A 20,328-nucleotide genomic window follows, 5' to 3' on the forward strand; every position below is an offset into this window, starting at 1 on the left:
ATTCCAATCGTTACCATGGCTAAAGTCTCAGCTACTAAGAAGACTTCGGTCAAGAAGGTATGCCTGATCGCGCGATTGGTAAACACGATCTACAAAGGACCAATCTGACAATTCTCTATCACAGGCCGAGATTCCCCCTCAGCTGATCGCCTCGATTGCTGCTTTCCTGTCCGAGAATTTCCCCCAGACTAGCGCCGCATTCACCAAGGAGGCCAAGTCAGACAAGAAGAGCGATGCGAAGAATGTTCCTTCTCTTCTTAAGCTTTTCCAGGCCTCGGAGAAGGACTCCAGCGTGAAGAAGGCTTCTAGTTCCAGCTCTTCCTCCAGCTCGAGCAGCAGCTCTGACAGCGACTCGGACGTCGAGATGGGCGAGGCTTCTCGCTCCTCCTCATCCTCGTCTTCTTCTTCCAGCTCTGACAGCGATGCCGACGACGAAGATGACGATGATGAGTCTCCTGCTGCCCCCGTCACTGTCCAGAAGCCCTCCGGCGTCAAGCGCAAGGCCGAGTCCAGCAGCGAGTCTAGCAGCTCATCTTCTGACTCGTCCTCGGAGGATGAGAACCCCAAGGCTAAGAAGGCCAAGATCTCTGAGTCCCCTAAGGAAGCCTCTTCCTCCTCTTCTGACTCCTCTTCCTCGTCATCTTCGGATTCGTCCAGCTCCGACTCTGATTCCTCGTCGAGCTCTTCTTCATCCTCTTCTTCCAGCTCTTCTTCCGACTCCTCTTCCGACTCCTCTTCTGACTCTTCCTCCGATTCCTCCTCTGACTCCTCTTCCGATTCCTCCGAGTCCGAGTCCGAGAAGGAATCCAAGAAGACCTTGAAGAAGGCCAAGAACACTCCTCTTCCCGAGTCCGACTCCTCCAGCGATTCCGATTCCTCATCTACCAGCAACACTCTCGCCGCTTCTCCCGTGACCGAGACCAAGCCCGTCACCAAGATCGTGCAGGTCGAGACCACTTCTTCAAGCGCCAGCCCCGCTCCCGGTAACGGCCCTGCTAAGAAGAAGCACCAAGGAGCCCGCCCCACCCCTCTGGCTGCACTGAGCGAATTGCCCCATAACCACCCCTCAAACGACTACATGTCTTACGCCTACGCCGAGCGCGCATGGCAGGATCTGTCCGTGACCCGCGGCAAAGGATTCACCAAGGAGAAGAACAAGAAGAAGCGCGGTTCCTACCGTGGAGGTCCCATTGATATTGGTCCCGCTAAGACCTCTTACAAGTTCGAAGACTAAGTGACGACTTTTGCTTCTGCTACAATAATATTTCCAGAGTCGCTTGTCTATAATCTCAGCCACACTTCGATACCTCTTTTGAATTTCGCCACAAAACCTTCAATGGATTCCTAAGACTCGACTTCTCGTCTTGGACTCGGCTTGCTATTGGAAGATTCGCCTTTTTTCGATGAATCGCTGCATTTCCAGTACCGGTGAAGATCGGTGCAGGATGAAGATTGGAGATGGGCTTATCCAATATGTCTGCATCTTCTATCACATTTTATCAATTTCGCTCAGCACGGCGCACATGGAGCTATTGACAAGATCCTTGGGTCTAAATCTTGCTAGTCCTAGACTTTTTGCTATTAGCTAACACAATCAAAAGTTTGGGATTCTTCAATACTACATTCTCCAAATTCGAAAATCATGAACGAGACGTCCTAAACCGTTTTCTTCTGGAAGAAGATCTCAAGGCAAGTACAGTCTTTGCTCGTAATGTAACTCTTTATCTATAAAAGCTATTTTATGCCATTTTAGGCAACGTTTGGGGATTCAAATCTTCGGGCTTCTTTCAGTCCGCGACCTCCATCGAATGCAACCATGTACAAAAGGTTCCCTCGGGCTAACCTAAAATGTTGACCCATCACGCCGTCTCCAAGCCCCAGGCTCTTCAAGATGCTCCCACCGACGGTCCCAGCCGGTAGCAAGTTCGAGCTCCGCATCTGCAGGCCCAGTAGCGCAGAATGCTCGCTGGTTCCTTAGTTTAGATGTAGTAGAAAAGTCATCTGCATCCGGGCGTTCATACCCAGCGAGATCGAATGCCTCACTGTTCGTGTCTGTCGAAGGTACAGGGCTCGTATTGACTCCCAGATCTAGATTATGTTTGTACCACTCTTTGCTTGGACCGGTCAGGTCATCCGTTGATGCGAAGTCCAGTCTAACGATTCCGTCTACTAAACCTGTGTAGACCGTTGGCGAAGACGGGGAAGGTGTGGACATTGTGTAGATCGGGCCTCGGTATGGACCTCTTTGGCGATTGCGCGCTGGAGCTTGTTGCGGGAATGGAGGGGGTGGTTGGTGCGAGAGAAACATGGAGAAGCCATTTCGAGGGCTGGTTCTAGTCTGTGTATGTGGTGTACTGCTGGCATTGCTTTGTTCCGCCACATTTGTGCTCTGCCGCCGAGAAGCAGGAACTTGCGCATCGAGATAGCTGTATGTATTGCACATGCGAAGATCGAATATTTTGATCACTGCCTCACCACCAGCTCCGGCTAGGAAATGATTGTGTCCAAATGCGTGTAGGCTGTAGATGGGGTTGAGATCTGATACGTCCTTATAGGCGACTTCGTAAGGTGCTGGGGAGCGGAGGTCGTGGAGTCTGACGGTAAAGTCATCCCAGGCAGTCAAAAATACGTCCCCGGGGGAGCCTGATACGACGTGTTTATTGAGAGGCTCGATGGCGCCGATGTTGACTTTGGATTTGAGGCTTGTGAAGTCGGTGTCCAGAGTATCGGCCCCGATCGTTCGGTATGGGGATACGCCGTCGGGTGTGATTTTAGATATTGAGAGAGCACTTTCCGCGGCTCCAGTGCCAACTGCTACCAGTGACGAGGATAGCAGTTTGGAGTATTTGTTGCGTGAGACGCCTTCCGGGCGAAGCCAGGTGAAAGGCTCGATTTCTTCCTTTTCATTCGCGGTATGGTAGAAAGCGATGGATCCATTTTCGAAATGAGCAGCCAGAGTACGATCCGTATCATTACCCAGATCCGTTTTATCAAGCCTGAGCCCATATGTCAAAAATTTATGCTTGTACTCATATGTTGCTTGTGATGGAGATATGGCTAGATGGGCAATATCGCCTCGAATCCGACCAAAAATCAAATGCTCTATGTCACCGTCCTGCTTGTATCGTTCCTCCGACGACAAAAGATGCAAAGAACAAATATCATCATAGCTGCTGATATGATCAATATCATTGAACTGAATCCATTTCTCCTGTGAACGAGCACCAGTTTGCTTGATTCTCATCACCAACTGGTTGGCAGCACCCCAAGCCAGAATCTCCTTCTTATCAGCCCAGCACTGCCCATTCCAAATCTCATAGGAATCAATTGCAGGTCTGTACCCAAGTGTTGGATTGTCTCGACGAGTCACCTCGTGAGAACCAATTTTGGTGGCGATTGCGGGAGGTACAAGAAATCGCCCAATGATGGCATTACGATCCAAAGCCCTGGATCGAGAGGCCAAAGCTTGGGCTGCATCTCTCCAGAATGGCGGTGTTTCAATAGAGGGAAACCTGCTTTGCACAAATGCCCGGAAAATGCGGGAGTCTTCGGCGGTGATGACCTTATGCAGTCGCCGGCATGTCTGGGCTAATTGGGCCAATGCATTGGCGGTTGGGAGGTGTACCGCGATGTGGTAAATAATTTCTGATGGGAGATCATAGAGCATCTTGGAGGCTGGATAGCCTGTCAATCGGTTTATAGGTGTATGGATTCTGAGTTTTCAGAATCTCATGCTTCTTTGTGGGGTCCTGCCACTTTCATCAGTTGTGCCTTGCTCAACACGTGTATTGATGCCTGTGTATAGGTGTTATGAGTATACACCTGTGGATTCTTTTAGACGATGATAAACAGATCTGAAGCTTACGGGTTGCTGCCTATGACGTAAGCATGTACAATTCAGAAAGCCTGGCGACACACTCCTCGTCATGTATATCTCCTTCCCTTGGTCTTTTTTACTCCCGATAGTCCATTACATTCTAGAGTATAATATAGCAGTTGAGCATCTCCTAATGTTATTGTAGGGAAACACCTTCAATATTGGCTGTTTTCGGACTTTTGAACCATGCATGATGCAGCCCTGGAGTGCTTCATGAAATCATGAAATGTGATATATGTATTCGTTCTTTTTCTCATTTAGTATCATAACAATCAATCAAGAGATCCAGTATCAAGTGTTTTCACTCTGTCAAAGAACAAAAGAAAAATGCAGCCAATCGTTTATCTTATCAATTTCGCGGGGAAGTGTAATACCCGTTTTCTGGTTGGACGAAGAACACTCGTTTCCCTATCAAATCTACTACACTCTCTATATATTATTGGGCATTGAGCGCACCTCTATCTGAGCGGGGGTTACAGTTATTACTTAGTTCGCCGAGCAAACGAATCGGAGTGAGTGGACCTCAATTGGAATGGGGCTTGTAGGCTAATCTTGCAATAAGGGATCACACTCGGCACCACCTGTAATACACGGACGGACGCTGGCTGGCCTAGGAACTAGCGGTGCAGCAGTCGGCAATCTCCACTATATCCCCAGATTCTTATAACATACTTCTTCTATTGCCTTGTATTTCCAAATAACTTTTCGTCCGACTTTGTTTCTTCTGCGCCCCAAAGGAGAAGCCTTTAAGGGATTAAAGACATCTCTATACCAAGCTCTTGGTGGACACAAGCTTTTCGGCCTCTGAAATGGTATTCACTCTCACTTCGCTGGCGGTAGGACTTCTCGCTGTGCTGGTCTTCTATAAAGCGGTAATCTATCCGGCATTTATCTCGCCACTGTCCAAGATCCCCAATGCTCATTGGAGTGTTCCCATCACACCGGCTTGGATGCTATGGAAGCGTTTCACAAGCCGAAACAACCGAACTATCCAGGCCGTGCATGAAAAGCTTGGTCCAATTGTTCGACTAGGTCCGTCAGAGATCTCTATTAACTGCGTTGAAGGAGGGATCAAAGCAGTCTATACAGGTGGATTTGAGAAGCATGATTGGTATCCACGAGTCTTCGCATCATTTGGGTTAGTAGGTGCACCGATAAACGGAGATCAGCAACTGACCATTTCAACAGGACCGTCAGTATGTTCACCATGGTAGGAAGCAAGACTCATGCAAATCGGAAGAGGATGCTGTCAAACATCTACTCCAAGTCGACCCTGCAAACCTCCCTTCATTTGAGAATTGTCTCAAACGCGGTCATCTTCGATCGGTTACTACCTATTCTCGATAAGGCGGCGAGCTCTGGAACATCGATGGATGTGCATGATCTGAACCAAGGCTTGACAATGGACTTTGTCTCGTCTTATCTGTTTGGTTTGCAGAATGGCACAAAATTCCTGCAGAATGATTCGCTCCGAAAGCACTGGCTTCATCTTTACATGTGCCGGAAGCCATTCGAATTTTATTCTCAGGAGGTGCCTTATCTGGACGGTTGGTTGAGACGAATTGGTCTTCGTGTGGTTCCAAAGTACTGTGACGAGGCCAATGCAATGCTCGATGCTTGGGCCCTGGACTTGTGCGACAAAGGCGAGCAGTCAATTGCATCAACTGACCCAGGCGTGGAACCCATTGTCTACAAGCAGCTAAAGCAGTCTTTGGACAAGATTTCCACGAAGAACGGAGAAGCAAAGCCAGATAGAGTCCAGCAGCGACTCGATATTGCGTGCGAATTGTACGACCAGCTGACTGCCGGGTTTGAGACCAGTGCTGTCGCGCTTACTTATTTGTTTTGGCAAGTTTCCAGAAACCAAGATATACAGGATAAGCTACGCGAGGAGCTGCTTACTTTGAATCCTCCTGTTTCATACCCCAAAACTGCTGAATTACCCCCAGCCAAGGCTATCGATAGTCTGTCCTTCTTGGAGGCCATTGTGACGGAGACTTTGAGACTTCATGCCCCGATTCCAGGGATTCAGCCTCGAGTGACACCATCTCCTTCTTGTACCCTGGTTGGCTACGCAGACATTCCGCCCAACACTCGGGTCAGTGCACAGGGATACTCCCTACATCGCAACCCAGAAGTGTTCCCAGACCCAGAGAGCTGGCAGCCAAAACGGTGGCTGGAAGCGGAAAACTCCCCTGCCGACCTGGAGGAGAAACGTCGGTGGTTCTGGGCGTTCGGAAGTGGTGGGCGCATGTGCGTGGGAAGTAATCTTGCGCTTCAAGGCATGTATACAAAATTTGCCAGCTGTAAACCAATGCTAACATTTTCTAACAGAAATGAAACTGGCCGTGGCTGCGATTTACACCAATTTCCGCACCACCATTGTCAACGACGACAAGATCGAAGCAATCGATGCCTATACTGTAAAACCCGAGGGCGACAAACTGATCCTCAATTTCGCAAGGATTTGACAGCCCCCGGCGAAAGCATGTAATGTGATGAGTTTGAAACAAGAGTACAATCAATTGATTTGACAGGTGATTCCATATCCCAGATAGTTGTATACTGTACATAGAGTAAAAGCCAACTCCCATAGCCTCTGGTGCAGAAAGACGGACACTTTCAGCGATTAGGGCCAGAAATCTCGCGAAATATTGTATAAAAAAATGAACCCAAAACTCCAATGGGCAACTCGCTGCTGCTGCCAAGTCCCGATGGACAATATCGTGCAAAGAATATTTTAGCCCAGAATACCGTCCTTCTTGCGAGGACCGACAACCTTGGGGTACATTCTCATGAGGTGGTAGTTGACGGTGTTCTTCTTCTTCTCCTGGGATTTCTGTGTGAAAAGTATTCGTTAGCTGCTGAGAATAAGGGCGGGACTGTAGAATCAAGAGTACCGGGGTGTCCATGCACTTCCGCAATTGAGCCTCAAGAGCAGCACAACCCTCTGCACCGTAGCCGGCAGAAGCCCAGCAATCTATTGGGATATACTGTCAGTAACCTGATGATATTCAAGTATTCGATGTGGAGCGCGAAGCCAGGGCAACAATTGGTTGACAACGTCACTATCAAAAGAGTCATAAGATTGGACGTACTGAGCATAGTGGACATCACGTTCACGCAGGGATTCTGCTCATATTGATTCGGCCGGCGAACACGGAGGTGGTTGATGGTGTTTAGACGGACCGGGTTGAGCCGAGTGGAGATGGAGCCTTTGGGAGGCATGGTAGGCAATTATGAGGTCGTGATAGGAAGACCGGGGTAATTATCGGAGCAAAGGAGGTAGTGTGCGTTTAAGCGATCGTGGCTGGTTGACAATGGGAGACTGGCGCCGGCGACGGGTTCTTCGCCAAACAAAATGCGAAGTTTCGACTCCGCGGAAGTGGATGACATAATCTTGTATCGCTCGATTTACCTCCGAGGCTTGCCACCTTCCAACACTACATATATGTGCTTGTACATTTTTCTTTGAGATTATATGCTGTCTTTTGTTACGGGAAGCTATTGAATATGACTGGAAGATACGGATTGCCAACACATTTTCGCGGTGTCTCGTCATTAAGGACCTTACGAGCTTCGATAGCTCCCGCACCCAGGCGGTTCTCCGCAGCATGTCAACGAAACCAAACAATAAACTCAGAAGAGCAAAACGAGAGCAAGGAGGCACCAGAAGAAGAAGAAGAAGAAAAGGACAGCGCAATGTCACGCCGGTTGGCTCAGATGACAGAAGATGCAATGCTAGAGGGCGGACGATCTGCGCGTCGCAACATCGAGCATGTGGGGTTCTCAGAAGAGTTGAAGAAACAGCTTGAAGAGCGAGTCGCTGCAGCTGCATTCAAGAGTGAACATGCAGCTGCCCACTCTATAGTCGATATGCCGGTATGTAACAACTCGTAACCCACCATCGAACAATCATTGACCGATCCGCTTTGGGTAGGCCGCCGCAGGACAAGGCACACGAGAAAACGCTGCTGCACCGGCATGGACAGGAACAGAGCGTGTTGAAGACACAACACTTCGCATGCTGGACGATGCGAGCAAACCAATTCGAATGTCCTACAAAATACCACAACCCATCAACCTCAGTCCAGCCCCGAAACCTAAGAAGTCCCGCGGACACAGACTTGCCGAAGCCAAAGAGCGCACCTCGACATACACACTGAGCCGGGCTCCTGGATTCTCAGAAGAAGAGCGTGAGGATATGCGTCGTACGATGAGGGAGAATCTGAGTCCCGGAGCATATAACATGCCGATTTCTATTTCAGGTCTTTCGTCGCTAGCCAACGAAAGAATTGAGGACGCCATTGCGCGGGGCCAGTTTGACAAGATCCGTCGTGGTAAGGGTGTCAACACCGAGACAGATCACAACGCGAACAGCGCATTCATCGATACAACCGAATACTTTATGAATAAAATTATCCAGAAACAAGAGATCGTGCCGCCATGGATCGAGAAGCAACAGCAACTCGCTACGGAGATCAGTCGATTCCGTGGCCGTCTCCGTGCTGATTGGAGAAGACATGCCGCGATGTTAATCGCCAGCAAGGGCGGAGAACTGGATGTGCAGATGAAACGAGCAAAAGCATACGCAGCAGCCGAGACCCGCCTGGCAGATAAAGCTAAATTGGAAAAAGCATTGGGCAAAGACCAGTCGGCCTCAGAAACATCAACAGAGCCCTCAGTGAACGATACGAACGAAGAATCCACAGAAAATCTAGCTCACCTCCCACCACTACGTGACCCGAGCTACCTCGCAATTGAGCGCGCTTACCACGAACTCGCCGTGAAACAGATTAATAGCCTCGTGCGATCATACAACCTTATGGCACCGCGATCTGCCCACAAACCATATATCAATCTCGAACGAGAACTTAACGCATGTTATGCGGAAGTGGCTCCTGGGCTGGCGGAAGAGATCAAACGCCGGGCAACAGAACGTGTACGTCCAACATCTATTGTTCCGCCGGTTCCTTCTTCTGCATTTGGATCATTGAGCACGGCGCAATCTGTACGCGTCCATGAAGAAGATCAGTCCAAGGGATATGGTATGAAGCAGCTTTGGCGGGATTTGTTTTCTAAATCTTGAAGACTTTGACAGTACCTTTTTGGTTTGATGTATTGTATGGAACATGGGACCGGCTGGAACCGGCTGGCTTGTAAACACACTGCTCTATCCTACACTCCTTCAGATACGAGGGGGATGTCCGCACATTCGATACAAGAAATTTGTCTTTTGCATTGACATTAGCTGGAATTAACACTACCCTGAATAATAATGGTCAAAGCGGACACTCCACTCGTTCATACCGTTTTGCGTCTCCCGCTTCACATTGAAGCTAACGATATACCGATTTCGTTATTCGAAATATGACAAGCAAGAACAACCGACATATCATACACGATCATGACAATCATTTGGCTGCATGCTCAACGTGTTCCAATCCCACGGAACTGCCGCTGGATGCCAAATCCCGAAGATCCATTTGGATATCCCCTGGCCATGATTCCTGTCGTATCGTCAGGTATATGTTGAGAAGAGGAGCAATCAGCAGACCCGAGAATCCTCCAGCGATGTACCACACAATACGGGAAATAATGAAAGCAGCGGCATTTCGCTTTTGAGTAGCGGCAGCGAGGGCAGGCAGTGCCAGACCCACAACTAGAGCCAAAAGAGGCAGCAGCATGGCAGCTCGCAGAAGTGAGCTCCGAAACCGATATAGTGATTGGCGTTTGAGCTCAGTTCCATCCATGCCACGGTCAGATAACCATTTGGATACCGAACACGACGATTTAAAGATAGTGAAAGCACTAGAAACCTGTCCCAAGTATACAAAAGCCAAAGCTCCTGCGAACGAAAACGAAAGCATCGCGATCAATTCTGCGGCGTGAGGGTCGATTCCCGTGTACATTTCCAGGTACCCATTTTTGGGAAGCCATCCCTCACAAGTGCATTGCCGGTATTGGTTATTCAGAAAGATGTCCCTGCCGCTCATGTTGCCGACCTCGTCTCTTTTGTGCATTGGAATGATGAAATGATGCCACGGGATCTTTGGAACGCCGCCAGCTGGCCACCCAGCTTGTTCTTGATCTGAGTCACCGAAGGGCAGACGTGAGACAATTTCGACGTCTCCAACCCAGATTTCGTTGATTGCGTTACCCTGGTAGTAGAAATGATCCGACTTCACTCCGTGCACGGCTGAGACTTTGTTGCCCATGGAGGGTCATGGGAATGCTCAATCCAATGTGAAATAAATATTTTTGAGGGTTGAATGTTTCCAGTTACAAATCAAGTTATGGTATAGAGAATCGTGGATTGGTGAAGTTCGGTTATGTTCTGAGAAGAGGTGTTGTACACAATCAGGGTAAAAAGGAAGGAGCCTTTGGAGACGACCTCAGTCCTGAGGCACCTGTTGGCATTTATCATCCGTTAACTAAAAGTGAAGAGATACAGTGAACTCGGTCTCGAGCCTGCACATATCACTGATGCCAGTTATTCTTAACCATATTTGAACGAACATTCGACTTTGTCTCAAATAAAATCTCATGGACATAAACATCTGTCGCATATCAAGATCGGCAACAGGAGTATCTGTTTAATGCTCTTAGTCTAACATAACAGACTTCGCCGTGACTCAAACCATTGTTCGAGTCTCACTCAACAGCGTTCACTCGAAACATCACTTCGCCATTCTGCCCTGCTGTATACTTCACGATCCGACAAAACGGTTGAAAAAGAGTGAGCTCTGTGGGATTCCTGCACTGCCTTTCTTCCTTTCCCTTCAAGACTTTGTGGGGCAAATTGTACAATTCACCGACGTTCAACTTGCTCGACATGTTCTTCCCACCCGAATTTGTTGGCAATACTTCGTGGCGTATCTACAAACATGCTAAAATGGCTTTCTGCTACGGTTTTCATTGATGAGGTTTGTTATATCTATTTCCCAAGTCGCTAGCCTTTGACGCTTGAGTCTTGGTCAATAGTAGCGATATTTATGTGAGAGGGTGCCTATATGCATGGCTCTTTGGCTACATATGTAGTGACCGCCTATATATCATAAGTGCCCAGCAGAGCTAGTACCGATTCTGTAGTACTCTCTCCCGATTGGTCCGTATGTGGTTTTCAGTCACACCCTTCTAGGGCTGCATGCACGTTGTAGGTATCGTCAATGAACTCCCTCCGGGGCCGATCAGACATGTTCTAGATCGTGGACAATATTCATCCATGACTCTCAAGATGAAGCGGCTTGAAACGTTTTTAACTAAAATAGAAAAATATTTAGTAACTCGAAAATCGCCCCCGGGGCCTGTGAATGGTCGCCGCCAAGTGACGATCGTGCATAAGGGCGCGTATTTGCGACCAACGACAGGCCGAGATACGGTCTCTCTTCACACTTCTCTTTCACTTCATCACATCCCAAAAATCTTAAATGAAACCCCTCTCCTGTGGGCCCTATCACTTTTGTAACATGTATCACCCCTTTTACCGTGACACTCGTCGAGTTCGTTATGTCGATCAGTGACAGCACATATTACTGATTCCTACTTCATCCCCTCTTGTGCCTTCTTCTATAACCCATATAGGCGCCGGAAATGACTTTCCCGGTTGCCTTAATTTTGACTCTCTTGCTTGCGCATATTGATCCAGTCTGGGCCCTAGAAGATATCCAACGACGTGCACTCAATTCGGCAGCGCCCTTAAGAGTGAATAAACCACTACTAGCAATTCAAATTGGAAGTATTGTGGGCGCCTACGTGATCTTCGTCGCTCTCCTTCTAGCCCTACTCATATTTGTCGGTCGTCGCCTGCGTCGGACGGGCCAGTCTTCCAACTACACACTGCATATGGAGATGATGAAGCCCAAACCGGTCATCAGTTTGGATTCCAGTCCAGTTTCTCACATGTCGCACAACCTCCCAAACCCCACGTCAACTGGCTTCAGATCTTGGGGATCGCTGAACAGGAGTGTCAGACCCTCCCAGCCATCCCTCGACGACAGTATGTTGACCATCGACGAATCAGTCGTCGCAAGCAACCGACAACAAAGCCAGGATGACATGGAGATGCTGTATGCCGCTGTCATGGAACATGAGGACCGGAAATTACAAAATGAATCCCCGGACAGCCAAATCACGAACCCCTTCACTGACCGTGGCCCCCACACATCGGACCACTCACTGGCACCACTGGCACCACAGTCACCACTGACACCAAAGGAACCAAAGGCATTTAAAGCCCCAAGCAAGGGATTTGGAAAGTCTCGTCTATCGAAGCTCTTCGGTTCAAGCTCCCGCTCAAGTCTAGAATCAAGCAAGAGCATGGCTATGAGCAAAATCCCGATTTCGTCTCCATTGGCTTCCCCAGCACCGGAAACACCCCAATATTTTGTACCCCAGAATCCTCCCCTTAGCCCGCGGATCTATAACCCCGGTCCACCTCCAATGGTACCGCAGCTGCAAGTTGATTCCCCAACCAAGACTGCTCGTTCTTTCCGGACAACACCGACACCTTTGAATCTGGCCACTTTCGGCTCTACACCATCGCCTTCATCGTCTTTGCCTTTCCGCGAGGCGTATCCACAGCAGAGTGCACCAGCGACCAAGACTACATTCTTGGACCGACCTTCGCAACTTCGCGCTGGTCCTGCCACGGGTATGCCCACGCCTTACAGTCCGTACATGCCGTTTACTCCCGTAACTCCCTTCACGCCCGGGCGCACTGTGACAAAGCGCCAGCGCAAGCGCGAAGAGCGAGGCAATGGCCTACAGGTATTAAACGAGGATGATCTAGTCAAGGATAACGACGATATGTGGGCTTGATCAAGTATTGGAAATGGTTTCATCTGGCTTTAGGCGTTCAATTGCACGTTATATGACTATGCTCACATACACTGGCTGTATAGTTCTATTTTCTTTTATATAGTTTATCCAATGATCTAATATCTACTCTCTGTCCCACCTACATATTTTCCTTGAGATGCTTATTTCCCCTAATCATAGCCTCCGCAAAATCGGACCTTGTCCCAGCTTTCTCGAGACTCAGAAGTGTCTGAATCGTACACCCCCTCGGCGAAGAAATACTTTCTCTCACAACAGCCGGATGCGCACCAGACTCCAAAAGAGCAGACAACCCACGGATACCCTGCAGAACCATCTCCATCGCATCAGCACGCTTAAACCCCTCGGCAACACACCCATCCAGCAATCCCTCAATCGGGAGCGTCAATGTGGCCAAGGTTGCACCAACAAGCACAGTCGCCAGACCCGTCTGCTCGGGCGCGAGAAACTTGACCTTCCCGATCTGATTGAAAATCCACTCGGCAGTCTCAGCCATGGACTGCGAGACGGCATCCGAAGGCGTCTCAATGATAGTCATCGATTCACCGAACTGAGCACCCATGTTTGGAATAACCTTCATGACTGCCGGGTCCTTAGCTTGAGGTGCATGTGTATCTCCAGGCGCGTCTTTGATAATTCGAGTCAGGTTTTCGCACGACTGACCGGCCAACATGCTGATGACGAGTTTGCCGGACAGGGCTTCACGAACGCCTCGTTCTCCCAGGACTTCTTCTGCCATAAAAGGCTTGCAGCCTAGAACAACGATATCTGCGTCTCTCATAGTTTGAACATTTTGTCCAGAGACGACTTCGATGAGGTCTTGGTGCTCGGCTGCGATGGAGGACTTGATGCGTGCCGCTGAGCCTGCGGTCTTGGTGCATACAATAAAGCCCGAGATAGGCTTTGGTTCTGTTGAGGTTTTTGTAAATGCGGCGGCGAGAATGCCGTTCAAGACGGCCCCTCCCATGTTTCCTGTTTTTGTTAGTGGCGGTTTACTGGTTGATGGGGTATTGACACACCGCAGCCGACGAATCCGAGTGTTTGGGAAGCCATTGCGTTGTATTATGCCGAGAATAGTAAATTGGAGGAATGTTCGAGTTGAGGGATCGAGTTTATCTCAACTCTGGATCATCGGGTGAAGGTCCCGACATTGTTCGGCAGTCGCCCCCGCGAATTCGGGTTTAAGCCGATTCGTTCATACCTCGTACTATCTAGTAGTTACAAAAGAAACTACATCATCGAAATATTATGCCCTATAGACCTGCTTAATTTTGAAAGAAGAACACTAATCTTTGTTAAAAACATGATGGTAGGATTAGACGGCAATATCCAACAAGGCTAGCTAAGATAATCTATAGAACTCGTAATACAAAATCAGTTACTCCCTCTTTGTTCGAAGCAAGATATTCCAAACAGAGCGGTTGAGGCTCATTCACTCTGGTGTAGCTTAGCTGAGAGCCGAAGATACAATGTTGAAGATGCTATAAAGGGAGCCCGGACAGGTTCTACTTGATATCCATACTTAAGCATATCTCGAGATAATTGCGTCCACGAATTTTAAGCTTCGTAAATTGACCATAAAGCCTACAAAGTTGTGTACTCTTTCAAAGAAGAATGACCTCCTAGAAGCTCATATTTCCCCTTAAGGTTGACTTGTTTTTGCACTCTGTCAAGTGACGGTTTCAGAAAAAACGACCAGAACGAGATGGGTTGCATCATCAGAAGATAATAGGGATGGCAGTTTAGAAATCTAATATAAAATACAAAGAAAAAGTAAGCCAGAAAACATGTTAAACAAGATCAATACTCCCTCCATGTTCTCTTTCCCTTTGGATGTTATCTTCTCGGCGAAGTCAGCGCGAGCATCTCGACATCCTACCTCGTGCGAGAGGTTTGTTTTTGTTATACAGCAAATTTATACCTACGAAGTTTGATGATAATCTTGTTTCTCTTGCAGGGCTAATGGGGCTTGAGGCGGATAGCGGCCCATCAAATGGGGTACACAGACGGGACGGGACGGACCTAAAGTATGGTCTAACTTATCTGGAAGCGCGTGTATCTTTTTCCTACGGTTTCAAGATAACAAATTTCTTTCATCTTCCAGGTGAGCAAAATATCCACGAATAGCATTCACTATGACATCATATAACTGCGATCTTCCCCGACTTCTTTCTGTAGCGAGTGGATCTTTACCAAGCTGAATTCCATATCCCCATTGATTTCCGGTACTGAACTGTCTGCTGGCCACGGCGCCCCGTCGTTTAATCCTCCGATGGGCACAACTCAAACTCATTCATAGCAGCGCCATCATGGGTCATAACACCGCAATATGCGCCATTCTGCGTTGGGTTCGTGTCCGGGTTGGTTGTATAAATATAAAACACGACTCGGTCGGCGCCAGGGTCACCGCCACCGAAGATACTGTCCCCATGCAGGATGGGGAACTCATACAACGTTTTACCCTTGCATGCGTCAGAGAATTTCAGCCTGCGGTTATTGCCGAAGGGGTGCGGGTAACCACCTAGAATAGAAGTGGGCGAAATTAGTGGTGAAGGGGATAACATGACGAGTTGGAGGATACATACCAGGTTGGGGCTCATTGGTTGGTGTGTTGGTGATGCCTCGCTGGACAGCTGCTTCCACTTGGGGGCGGCTATAGCGATATCCCGGGCAAGTTATGAACTGGTCACTTGGTGGAAGGTTATCAACAATCCGCTTGCTCAAAGCACTGACGGGTGCTGGGGCCGCAGAAGAGGTCTGCACAAGGGCAAGGCCCAAGCTCAGGAAAGTGGAAAGCCAAAGCTGCATGGTGGGTTGAATTTACGAGACGAGGAATGTAGCAGCTGGATGGATGGTGACTTAAAATGAAGGATGAAAGCGTTGGTCTGGAGTTAGAAACAAGTGAACGACCGGAAGAGGCCTATTTATACCTTTTCAGCGGAGTTTCTAGTAGACGAGTGAAGACTTGACAAACAAAGCCATCCTCGAGGCTGACATGTAATATTCACGAAGGATTTCGAAGTATCTCGACCCTGAAATCAGGGTGGACGACGACGACCAGCTTGTGCATAGATCTCTGAACGTACCCCAGTTACTGTTCATGCGCCAAGAAGGGTCCAAATGTCGAATATGCACCCGCCAAGAGATTCCAACAAGTAAAATCGCCCTGGGACGTCATTGGGAACTGCCTCGCTGACAGATCGCTAGTTGTGATCCCAACTTTTAAACGAATTTGAGGTTCCGTGGAAGGCTCAGGCCGTCGTGGGGCCGCCCCCAGATCTACCTGTGTAGTAGACTTTCAGCTGGAAATCTTGACGCATGAAGGCTTGGATTCATCCAAGCATCTTGGCGTTGTCTGTAGAGGAGCGAAGTGCTTCCATTGGTTCCAGTTGGACAATACTGCAGTAGTGAGCGACTTGGCTGATCAATTTTTGACCGGACGATACCTTTTGAAGGCAGCGCAATATGTCCCATGGTCCCTCATAGACCTCGCAGAGAAATCTCCAGAGAGCCTTACAAGTACCATTCAGTGGGCACAAATCGAGGCTCGGCGGGTTTTCGTACTACGATGCAGACCCTAGCCACTATGCTTGATTTGATGCAGACATGGGATCTTTATGGAAATCAGCACAACATAAAACGTAATAAAATGATGCAACAAGGATGGAAGATGCGCTCAATCAAGAAATTGCGCCGGCAAGATTTTGGATCAGAAAAAGCAATATGCCTCTCACCTGGGGTAGAACCTGGGGCCGGACGATCTGCGCATCCCACCGCCAGCAAAACCATCTTACGCGTGCATCAAATAGGAAAATGCGGTTGAATCAGTGACTCATGATGCGAGGGTTGTTTAGGGGGCCATGACAGTGAGCCCGGGCTACATGCACATGTATGTACATGTGTACATACATGGGTGATCTGACGTCATTTATCTCTGAGTATACATATACAAAGAAAAGCAATTCAAGGCTAGCACCACTTCCACAACGTTTAGCCGATCAAAGAAAGTTGTGCCCAAAATGACAACTATTCTCGACCCCCCGGGCAGTAACCCCACGAATCCCTTCACCATACCCATCCAAGCCCTCACCGTCACCCTTTCCGCGGCGTCAGCGCCATCACCAGAAGAAACAGCTGCCAACATTGTCAGCTCTATCAATACCTCTCCAGACCCAGCTCACGCGCTTTGGCTGCTCTGGGATGCCTTTTTTACGGCCGTGGTGACTTTTTCAAAGCCACACGATCCTCACCTAGCTTTTCTCGACGCGCTCCGTGCGCAGCCACCAACGCAGCCTAAGAACGTACCCTCAAGATCTGCTGCAGAACAACAGCTCCAAAGCTACCTCGGAGGCGACGGAAAGCTACACTGGCAGGAGCTGCCGCGCTTCAGCGCGCAGTGGCGTGACGTGCATGACATCCTTGAAGCTTGGCGCGACTGGGACGGTGTGCGTGGATCGAACGCAGAAGATCAACCCCCCTACTAGTAGCTCAATAAACAGCGGTGACAAGTACTTCCTCCGCTTCTGCGCATTCTCGGCCGCGCTGCTGAAAGCGACTAAAGGTAAAGGCGAGGTGCATCCTGTGTGGGTCTTCTATGCGTGCCGCAACGTGCTGGAGAGCAAAGGGCCCCAGTCTGGGGAAATAAGAGCGCACAGGATGACACCGGGGCAGAAATGGGCGCTGGATGTCCGAGTAGCAGCGATCTGGATGCGGGATGGGGGCTGGGCACTATGGGAGGCGGACTACGAGGAGCTGCGACGGCACTGGGCTGCGGCATTAGATGATAAGACAGAACTATGGCCGCGAGAGGATGGGCTGACGCGAGAGCGATGGGAATTGTGGGGGGATAGGCTGCGCGCTTTGAGTTCAGAAAAAGAGACCTTGGACGAGGAAACTGGTGCGGTGGTTACAGAGGCTGCTGAATTAGTTAGCAGTATTCTGGAGAGAACCTCAACCTAAGGGTACTGAGCCCTCACTACTTGCGGTAATTGGAATATTTGAAAGACTTGGCTCTATGTTTGCAAGGTTGACATTAGCATGGCTCTTTTCACAGGGTATGAAACTAAAAGGGATTTGGTCAAGGCCTTCATACTTTGACTTACCCGCACGATGTGGGTTTTATCTACCTGGATATACATTTCAGGGGCTTCTTAGAATCAATACTACCAAGAATATAAATAAAAAAATCTGTCTTCCATTGTATCTGCTTTTCCGAACTAGCCACGCAATATTGTCTATCTGAGTGCTGCCTCAGGTGTCAATCCGCCTTATACACAAATTTCCGGATTGGGCTTGGCTTCACGAATGCGGTAGGGATTCCCGCATCCATGATCTTTGTATGAATTGGATGCACGTCTTTTGACCTCTATGCGTAGGCCTGCATCAATCTTTAAAGATCTGAGCCCTTAAATAATCTGCACTGTTCCCTCCTCAAGATTCATTTGATTCCACGCTGATTGCCCCGCTCTCCCCACCTCACAATCAACACTTGTCGTCATCTCGGCGAAGGCGAATTCGCCCTCCGACGCCCGAGTTATTTTTGTCCATAGGACCCCAATTTTTTTGCTGCATTAGGACAGGGCGTAGAATAGATGTGGAATAAGTTGTGTGTGCAAGAACTGACTAACTGAGTGAGTTGTTTCACTCTTATCTTGGCGAAGGCTCGGTTGGAGGACTGTCTTGGCTGACTGGACTTCTTTCGCAGATCTCACAACCTAGGAATTCTTTTCTTCCCCTCTCTTTTACATCTGTCCTCGATACCCTTAAACCGCCCATATGCCCCTCACCATCCTCTCCCGATCCCAGCTCCGGGATCTGCTGCATGCGCTCTCTCGCGACGAGATTGTTAGCCTGCAGCGCAACCTCGCCGAAGCCCTACGAGAATACTCCAACGGTTCTCAGGAGAAGGGTTGTTCAGCAGCTTATCAACCTCAGAGAACCGCCATTACCCGCCAGAATGGCTGCACTACCCTCTTCATGCCCGCCAGTACGGGTCAGACTATCGGCATCAAGATGATTTCCCTGCAGGACGGGGGCGAAGCAGGTTGTGCCGTTGAGCGTGACGCGGTGGATGCACAGGAAAAGGAGCAGATTACCTCACGCAGGCGGGGCTCTTTCCGAAACTCGGTGGCTTCCCTGTCCTCCGACTTGAGTGACCTCTCAGTGGGTTCCGAAGACAAGGACGACAAAGACGAGAGCAGCTCAATTACCCCATCAACCACGGCTACCACTGGTAGCTCAAGTACAGACAGCTCAACACTGCTCACGGGCTGTGTGAACCAACAGAATGTGACCGCGAATATTTCCAAAACTCTTGGCGCTTGGCCGGGCGCAGGAACTCGTGACACCTCGCCCCGCGGAAGTGTAACGCTTCTAGACGGCGAGAGTCTGCCTTTCGCTTTGATTAATGCCCATGAGCTAACTGCTTTCCGCACGGCCTTGGCTTCGCTGATGATGTTCAACAAGCGCAAGAAGGTGCGCACTCTCCTCGTATTCGGAGCGGGCACCCAGGCTTATTGGCATATTCGCTTGGCATTGACCCTGCGTGGTGAAGACATCCGTCGAGTGTACATTGTGAACCGATCATTTGACCGCGCTGCTAAGCTTTTGCGTGACATCTATCTTCCCGAAAACACCGAATGGCGCCGGGATGTCAAGTTCTCGGCAATGAGCACTGATTTCAATGAGTACGGTCGCATTTTGAAGACTCACGTGCGCAAGGCTGACGCAATCTTCTGCTGTACTCCATCTCCGGAGCCATTGTTTCCTGCGGAGTATCTCACCTCAGGTGAAGGCCGTCAAAAGGGCCGCTTAATTTGTGCGATCGGATCATACAAGGCACACATGGCCGAAATTCACCCGGATATCCTCCGAGATGAGGTCACAGTACACCCTCCTCATCGCCACTGGCACAAGCATATCCAGCGTAGCGGTGTGATTGTAGTGGACAGTTTGGATGCAGCTCTCAAAGAGGCGGGCGAAATTATCCAAGCAGAGATCAAGCCCAAACAGGTTGTTGAACTAGGCGAGCTACTGATGGTACGTGATGCTCAACGAAACGAAGAGACCGTGGATGAAGAGAAGACTTTACGCGAGTGGTCTCAACGTGGCAATGTCATCTACAAATCTGTCGGTCTGGGTCTTATGGATCTTGTTACTGGCGGAGACTTGGTACGCTTGGCGCGGGAGCGGAAAATCGGAACCACGGTGGAGGACTTCTAGATTGTTTGTCTCGTAATGGATTCCCTTCACTTACAATTATCGTTGTTCTTATTGGCTCATGGTCAATTTATTCTTATTCTGAGAAATCTAGTGCTAATCCTGTCAATCCTATCCATTTTGTCCAATTTATGCGAGAAATTGAAAGATCAACAGATCTCCAGCGCGGAAATTAGCTGCCAAAATGTCTTTGAAACTTAAGTTCACACACAAGTTCAATACTGCAGAGCTATTGTTGACTTGAATAGTGACTGACTCTAATTGAAAAAGCTACATTATGTATTTTGAAGCTGTAACTCACTTATAAAACACCGTAGAAGATCATTATAGTCAATTTTGACCAATTAGCTACCAGTTCACCGCATACCAAAAACGAAAGGTGCGCCGTGGGCTGA

General features: G+C 49.1%; 11 protein-coding genes across 11 annotated transcripts; 6 read left to right on the plus strand and 5 right to left on the minus strand.

The window, feature by feature from the left end:
- Window positions 1–15: 15 nt before the first annotated feature.
- Window positions 16–1,234, plus strand: N7529_008365 (nucleolar and coiled-body phosphoprotein 1 family protein; the record flags this gene model as incomplete). Its single annotated transcript, XM_057243892.1, has 2 exons — window positions 16–57; window positions 125–1,234. 2 exons carry the CDS (start codon window positions 16–18, stop codon window positions 1,232–1,234), a joined length of 1,152 nt encoding a protein of 383 aa, XP_057095430.1.
- A 609-nt stretch (window positions 1,235–1,843) lies between these two features.
- On the minus strand, window positions 1,844–3,667 carry N7529_008366 (uncharacterized protein; the record flags this gene model as incomplete). The annotated part of the gene is made up of 1 exon (XM_057243893.1): window positions 1,844–3,667. One exon carries the CDS (start codon window positions 3,665–3,667, stop codon window positions 1,844–1,846), a length of 1,824 nt encoding a protein of 607 aa, XP_057095431.1.
- A 1,019-nt stretch (window positions 3,668–4,686) lies between these two features.
- On the plus strand, window positions 4,687–6,348 carry N7529_008367 (cytochrome P450; the record flags this gene model as incomplete). Its single annotated transcript, XM_057243894.1, has 3 exons — window positions 4,687–5,015; window positions 5,066–6,141; window positions 6,212–6,348. 3 exons carry the CDS (start codon window positions 4,687–4,689, stop codon window positions 6,346–6,348), a joined length of 1,542 nt encoding a protein of 513 aa, XP_057095432.1.
- Window positions 6,349–6,617: 269 nt separating this feature from the next.
- On the minus strand, window positions 6,618–7,105 carry N7529_008368 (mitochondrial 37S ribosomal protein mS37; the record flags this gene model as incomplete). Its single annotated transcript, XM_057243895.1, has 3 exons — window positions 6,618–6,716; window positions 6,778–6,857; window positions 6,976–7,105. 3 exons carry the CDS (start codon window positions 7,103–7,105, stop codon window positions 6,618–6,620), a joined length of 309 nt encoding a protein of 102 aa, XP_057095433.1.
- A 285-nt stretch (window positions 7,106–7,390) lies between these two features.
- Window positions 7,391–8,966, plus strand: N7529_008369 (DnaJ family domain-containing protein; the record flags this gene model as incomplete). The annotated part of the gene is made up of 2 exons (XM_057243896.1): window positions 7,391–7,759; window positions 7,818–8,966. 2 exons carry the CDS (start codon window positions 7,391–7,393, stop codon window positions 8,964–8,966), a joined length of 1,518 nt encoding a protein of 505 aa, XP_057095434.1.
- Window positions 8,967–9,291: 325 nt separating this feature from the next.
- On the minus strand, window positions 9,292–10,095 carry N7529_008370 (uncharacterized protein; the record flags this gene model as incomplete). The annotated part of the gene is made up of 1 exon (XM_057243897.1): window positions 9,292–10,095. One exon carries the CDS (start codon window positions 10,093–10,095, stop codon window positions 9,292–9,294), a length of 804 nt encoding a protein of 267 aa, XP_057095435.1.
- Window positions 10,096–11,470: 1,375 nt separating this feature from the next.
- N7529_008371 (uncharacterized protein) lies at window positions 11,471–12,697 on the plus strand (the record flags this gene model as incomplete). The annotated part of the gene is made up of 1 exon (XM_057243898.1): window positions 11,471–12,697. The coding sequence occupies one exon, from the start codon at window positions 11,471–11,473 to the stop codon at window positions 12,695–12,697; it is 1,227 nt and encodes a 408-aa protein (XP_057095436.1).
- A 139-nt stretch (window positions 12,698–12,836) lies between these two features.
- Window positions 12,837–13,768, minus strand: N7529_008372 (pyrroline-5-carboxylate reductase family protein; the record flags this gene model as incomplete). Its single annotated transcript, XM_057243899.1, has 2 exons — window positions 12,837–13,687; window positions 13,735–13,768. 2 exons carry the CDS (start codon window positions 13,766–13,768, stop codon window positions 12,837–12,839), a joined length of 885 nt encoding a protein of 294 aa, XP_057095437.1.
- A 1,208-nt stretch (window positions 13,769–14,976) lies between these two features.
- N7529_008373 (uncharacterized protein) lies at window positions 14,977–15,523 on the minus strand (the record flags this gene model as incomplete). The annotated part of the gene is made up of 2 exons (XM_057243900.1): window positions 14,977–15,236; window positions 15,301–15,523. The coding sequence occupies 2 exons, from the start codon at window positions 15,521–15,523 to the stop codon at window positions 14,977–14,979; spliced, it is 483 nt and encodes a 160-aa protein (XP_057095438.1).
- Window positions 15,524–16,734: 1,211 nt separating this feature from the next.
- On the plus strand, window positions 16,735–17,674 carry N7529_008374 (DUF3632 domain-containing protein; the record flags this gene model as incomplete). The annotated part of the gene is made up of 2 exons (XM_057243901.1): window positions 16,735–17,160; window positions 17,225–17,674. 2 exons carry the CDS (start codon window positions 16,735–16,737, stop codon window positions 17,672–17,674), a joined length of 876 nt encoding a protein of 291 aa, XP_057095439.1.
- An 816-nt stretch (window positions 17,675–18,490) lies between these two features.
- Window positions 18,491–19,936, plus strand: N7529_008375 (putative proline utilization protein PrnX-like; the record flags this gene model as incomplete). The annotated part of the gene is made up of 1 exon (XM_057243902.1): window positions 18,491–19,936. The coding sequence occupies one exon, from the start codon at window positions 18,491–18,493 to the stop codon at window positions 19,934–19,936; it is 1,446 nt and encodes a 481-aa protein (XP_057095440.1).
- Window positions 19,937–20,328: the final 392 nt, after the last annotated feature.

Source organism: Penicillium soppii (genome assembly GCF_028829465.1).
Source record: "Penicillium soppii strain IBT 18220 chromosome Unknown utg000006l, whole genome shotgun sequence".
Taxonomy (NCBI): domain Eukaryota; kingdom Fungi; phylum Ascomycota; class Eurotiomycetes; order Eurotiales; family Aspergillaceae; genus Penicillium; species Penicillium soppii.